Here is a 5,759-nt window from a genome sequence, read left to right as displayed (position 1 = left end):
AAAAAAAAAAAAAAAAAAAAAAAAAGGGAACCCGTTCTCTTAAGGGAACGTAAGTGAAATGGTCAAAACTGGTTCAAAAAGCATAGGCTGTTTAATGCAAATGCCTAGAGTAGTGTGGTTTCATATCAGTCTAGCCATGGGAGCAGGCTGAGAAAGGAGTAGGAAGATCATCGCCCTGTGAAGAAGCAGAGAGCAGGGAGTACAGGGCGCCACTCAAAGACTAGCAGGCAGCGCTTTTATAACTCCTGTAGGTAAGAACAGACTTCTCCACTACCGCTGGTAACTGTAAAATATTTTATTAGCAGAAGCTGTACAGTTAATGTGAACTTCCCATTCAGTGTTGTGTATATTACAGGGGAAGTAACTGCAGTCAGCATAGTTTGGTGCACAAGATTTTGTAGACCTTAAACCCTTTTTAATGCATGCCCACTTGTGGTTTTTCATGTTCTACATTTAACATGCTGACCATATTGCTCTTGCTTTTTCAGGATCTGATGAGTGAAAATCATCTTGAAATGAAAAGACATTTGTCTGTCTAAACTGGTGAAATGAGAAAAGGTACTTGCTCTTGTAATGCAGTATTTTTATCTTGTTTACAATATTCTAAACCTCAAACTTCTTCTCTTTTCTAGGACCAAAATGCAGCTGAAGAGATTTTATTTTTATTACCCGTTTTTTACCTTTTTTACCAATAAAACTTTTAATACTACAAATGATTTGGTTGTCTTGTGTAGAACCCATTCACCTAAAGCATGTTTGTATGTTGGACATAATACTGATTCTAGGTTTTAGACCAATGTTTCAATGTACAAAAGTGTTTAACATCACTTGCAGCATAGTCCATAAAAGTTTGGAAGTGTCTTAATCTTAAAAGCTCTTCATAATTTCTGTAGTTATACATATTTTGTAGTTCTGTCCTAAACTTTGGCTAAAAATTACTATGAGTGATATCGTAAGAAATTATTTTAAGTCTAGTTCATGACAAGTGATTTTAAGTAATTGGTCAAAAAGTGTAGGAACCTCAAGAGTTCAGTTGTCCATCTATGGGTGACTTCCACTTTTCAAAACAAACATCAGTTCATTCACCCTCCAGTGCTGTATTCCGCGGCACCAAGTAAATGTTGCCATCATTAGTTTGTTGTAGTGAATACTCCTCAACTGAATAAGGGTGTCCCTCCTCATCATGTAGCTGTGAAAACACTTGGGTGTAAAGATCTGAGAGCCGACATTTGATAATGGCTAGGTTTTGCTGAAACTCCAGTCTCTCTCTGGTTAAATGTTCTCTTTGGGCTCTAAGCTGTCCCAACTCGTTTTCTAAATGCACAATATTCTCCAACTTACGCTTGCGGCAGTTCTGAGCTGCTACTTTGTTCTTCCCTCGTCTGCGAATGTCCCTCACGAGTGCCAGCTGAGCGTCGTTCAGTGTGAATTGGGTCAAGAGCTCATTGAAGTCATCCACTGGTAGGTTCACAATCTTGTCCAGCGAGAACGGGATTTTGAGAGTGCGTGCTCGCCTCTGATCTCTGTTCAGGGGTACGGGAACGCTGCTCGGTTTTGGGTACATGGATTGATATGCACCCAGTCTTGTTAAACCTGAGCTGTTTAGTTGTAGATCATGCAGGGCTGTGGGTAAAACCGGTTGCTTCAGTGATGCAATTGGTTGGTAAGTCTGTTGGTTGATAGGTTGCATATTTGCAGTTGTGGGAAAAGAAGTTCCAGGGTATGAACTGTAGGACTGCTGGTAGTCGACAGACCCAAGCAAACTCGGCCGCATGCGATATTGTTCCCCAATACTTTCGCTTTCGGCATAGCCCATCATACCATCTGCAGGTAAGTACGAAGGTACTCCATGCACCGCATTCTCGGGAGAGGCAAGCGGTGGGCTTGAACCAAGCGACAAACCGGAATCTGACTCAAGATCATCTGTGCAAGCCTGTTTGATTTGTCCTGTGCAATGAAGGTTGATAACGCCATCTTTCGCAATACCATGACTGCGTGTCTTCATGTTCATGTGCTCCAAAAGACTCATGAGAGGAGGATGAAGAGCTTGCGTATTCGCAAGCATTCTGGAGGAACCGTGGCCGCCTGGGACAGGGAGGCTGTAGTGCATATCCATGTGTGGGTTTAAACGCTGATAGGGTGGCATCATTTCAGGGTATGCATTTTCATAAACCGCAGCAGGATGGGCATCACAAGTGGCTGGGATGGATTCTGGCTGCGGTTGACTCATCCCGAACCCCCCTTGAGAAACCATGGGCTCCATGGACAGGTATGGAATAGCTTCAAAGGGATTCTCATTGGGTACCTCAAACTCCTGTGACAAAAATAATGTTTTAATAACAAGAATTTAATAACAAACTTGACCTTGGAGGTGATTCAAATCAAACTCTTTAACAATAAAACACTAGTAAAGTGAAGGTTTGCAGTCGATTTGTGCTGCAGAGGAGGGTTGTATTCAGTCATCTGCTCAGGACCAGCCCACCTGGGTGAATGTGCCACCCGTAGCTTATGCAGGTCTTACTTGGGAGCACTCAGGTTTCATGTCGAAACAGATAGTCATTGTGCAATGCAGGGGGCTGTCGGCAATATACAGCACTCGCCCTCTTTCTCTGTCTGCCTTTATCCTCGCATCACTCAATTGGCCCATTGTTGCAGATCGTCGCTCAGTGTGTGTGTTTACAGAGGATTCGGCATTAGAAAAATGTTATAAGGCCACCATTTCATTAAGACTATAAAACGACTGGCTGTATCCTACCATAAAATAATCAGAAGTTTTCTTGAGTTTTGACATTTGTGCATGTAAAAGAGCAAGTTTAGTGGGGTGGTCCAGTGTACCAACCTGAAGTTCTGTGATGGCCATCAGTTCCTGCCAGGCCAAGTCCATATCCAAATGCTGGGGGGAACGATGTGCCCTGAATCCAGTGACATTGGTGGACATTGACACCTCCCCATGCAGTCTTCCAGGGTTTGCCAGTCCCTTAAAATTAATAGTGTATGCAAAAAAAGTTTACTATATTTGTTATTTAAATGTCTTTAAATATTTATTAAAATATATAATTACTTCAGATTCGTAGAACAAGAGACTTGTTTTCAACTCCAGTCATAAGTGTCAATATTTTTTTTTCTTCAATATTTGGCCGAGATACAATTATTTGAAAATCTGGAATCTTGAGGGTGCAAAAAAAAATCTAAATATTGAGAAAATCTCCTTTAAAGATGTCTAAATGAAGTTCTTAGCAATGCATATTACGAATCAAAAATAAGTTTTGATATATTTACGGTAGGAAATTTACAAAATATCTTCATGGTACATGATCTTTAATTAATATCCTAATGATTTTGGCATAAAAGAAAAATGGATAATTTTGACCCATGCAATGTATTTTTGGCTATTGCTACAAATATAACCGTGCTACTTATGACTGGTTTTCTGGTCCAGGGTCACATATGTTATTTTTAAAGTGTTTTAAGCGTACTGTAAAAAATCTGCTAGTGCAGTATTACAAAATATCTGTAAAATATGCATTCTCACAAGTTTTGTTTTTAAATATTTTTCTTAACTGAAAAACAAGTCGAGAAAGGAGTAATTCAGCTCATTACGAAGTCATTTTTGCGGGGTACAGATATATTTTACAGCATTTATTTATTCGTTTAAAAAAATGTTTTCTCACTGGGAAAGCTGAATTATAATATTTTTTCCCCCATAAAGATACTGACCTCACAGCTGATCCTCAGGGGAAGTACACCGTTGATTGCTGAACACATTCAGGACAGACCCCTGATGCAGTGAATCAGTCTAAAACAGTCAAAGAAATCAGTCACTTTTTGTGTTTTGTCAGACATGAATGTCAAGTAAAATGCATTTGTAGAGTTAAAAATAAAGAGAAAAATACACGCAAACAATGTAAGCGTTCACATAACGGGAAATATAGGTCAGCTGTGACCACATGCCAACAATCGTAGGACCAAATTTAGTCCCACTTGACCACATTTTCATCTACACACCCGTAAACGGAGGATGTCACTGAAACTTTAAAAAAAATCGACATTAACCTTCAGAATATATCTTGTTTGAAACTCTTTCACGTTTCCCTTCCCATGTGCTCCAAATGTCATTTTGTGTCACTGGACATGAAGTTTCGTTGGGCTGGCTTTGCGAACAGTAATGTCAACCCTTGATAAGACAATCTTTTGGGAGCCAGTCTGTTCTCCAGTAAACGAAGGCAGGGGCCTAACCAAAGACACCAGAATGTCAGGAAGACTTTCTCAGCACACCCTCACATCGAAAATAAATGAATTAATCTATGTGATACTTAATATGCATTAGCAGTCATTCTGGTTACCATTGAGTTTCATTTGATTTAGCTATTTCATTGTGTAAAACAAATTAAACTTTTTTTATACACAATAACCGCTTTAAACTTTGATGTTGGGTTCCTGTTAAATTGGACATATATTTTGCTACAGTAAAAACTATGCAGCTATAATAACAATAATTTTGCATTCGAATGTCATTATTCTGCTTGCAAGTATACCCATGAGAAAAACTACTGTTATCTTTTTAATTCAAAAGAACAGTTTTACAAAAGAGTGAAAATTTGAGTACAATTTCATATAATTCGAAAGCACTCTTAAGCTAACAGTAAAAATGCATAGGCACTGCCTGATTGAAATGTCAGGTACAAGTTTGACATGGACGTGGCAGCAATAACGCTGTATAACATCTAATGGTTTGGCATTTCATGTGTGGTAAAGTATTTAACAAAACACATCTTTCCTTTTGTCATATTGAGGGTGGCTGCAATATAACAAAGAGTGAAAAATTTAAGGGGGTCTGAATACTTTCCGTACCCACTGTATATCCTGCCTTTACCGCGGTGTCTAGCTTATTTCCTTTGACTAGTTTCTGAGGGGACAGGGCTGTGGGACTGGCCTCGCAAGTTTCAACATCAGCTGTGGTACTAACCACTGTACCAGTGCACACGAGCAAACAGTAAGCAAGAAATATAAAAATTTAAATGACATTTACCTTAATTTAATCAATTTGTCTGTCTCTCTTTTTAAACACTACTCTAAATCATGCGTTGCAATATTTGTGATAATCAAAAAGTGACTGCAGTGGGTAGTGTCTAATGAAAAATGAAAATTTTTTTAGACCAAACTAATCCTTGTTCATTTGAAGTGCTTAATTTTATTTGACCGATGCCTTATCGTGTTACACTCACCTCCAATAATACAGCACTCAACACCACAATCATTAGAAACCAATGACTTCTAGTGGAGAAATCGAATTTCCTATTATTAATACAATCTTAAAAAGCTTCCAAAAAGGAGTTTTTGCAGCGATGCCATAGAAGAACCATTTTTGGCTCCCTAAAGAACCCTACAGTGAACAGTTCTTAAAAGAACCATTTTTTCTTGGTGTGAAGAACATTTTAATAATCTAAAGGACCACTATGAGGAACCTTACACTCTTAAAAATAAAGTTTTTTATTGGCATCTGTAGTTCCATGAAGAACCTTTAACATCCACGGAATCTTTCCATACCACAAAAGGTTCTTTAAAGTGGATATCATTGAAATGTTCTTCACGCTAATCAAAAATCATTCTTTTAAGAACTGTTGAAAAGGTTGAAAGGTTCTTCGGGGAACCAAAAATGGTTCTTCTATGGCATTGCTGCAAAAACTCTTATTTTGAATGGAAAGGTTCCATGGATGTTAAAATTTCTTCATGGAACTACAGATGCCAAAAAAGAACCT

General features: G+C 38.5%; 2 protein-coding genes across 2 annotated transcripts in view; one reads left to right on the top strand and one right to left on the bottom strand.

The window, feature by feature from the left end:
* LOC107714994 (heterogeneous nuclear ribonucleoprotein A1-like) overlaps positions 1-709 on the top strand; it is a 3,950-nt gene extending 3,241 nt beyond the window's left edge. The window contains exons 11-12 of the transcript XR_001637050.1: positions 489-558; positions 633-709. The gene's annotated coding sequence lies outside the window, so the exon portion shown is untranslated. The remainder of the gene's footprint in view (positions 1-488; positions 559-632) is intronic.
* Positions 710-1,036: 327 nt separating this feature from the next.
* Positions 1,037-3,798, bottom strand: LOC107714957 (transcription factor NF-E2 45 kDa subunit-like). Its single transcript, XM_016520956.1, has 3 exons — positions 3,718-3,798; positions 2,840-2,977; positions 1,037-2,314 (listed from the first exon to the last, which is right to left on the bottom strand). Exons 1-3 carry the CDS (start codon positions 3,763-3,765, stop codon positions 1,079-1,081), a joined length of 1,422 nt encoding a protein of 473 aa, XP_016376442.1. The 5' UTR covers positions 3,766-3,798; the 3' UTR covers positions 1,037-1,078.
* Between the last annotated feature and the right edge of the window lie 1,961 nt (positions 3,799-5,759).

This window comes from Sinocyclocheilus rhinocerous, unplaced genomic scaffold, assembly GCF_001515625.1.
Source record: "Sinocyclocheilus rhinocerous isolate Xijiao unplaced genomic scaffold, SAMN03320098_v1.1 scaffold28, whole genome shotgun sequence".
In the NCBI taxonomy this organism is placed as follows: domain Eukaryota; kingdom Metazoa; phylum Chordata; class Actinopteri; order Cypriniformes; family Cyprinidae; genus Sinocyclocheilus; species Sinocyclocheilus rhinocerous.
The sequence above is the reverse complement of the archived record's forward strand: the minus strand, read 5'-3'. Positions and strand labels throughout refer to the sequence as shown.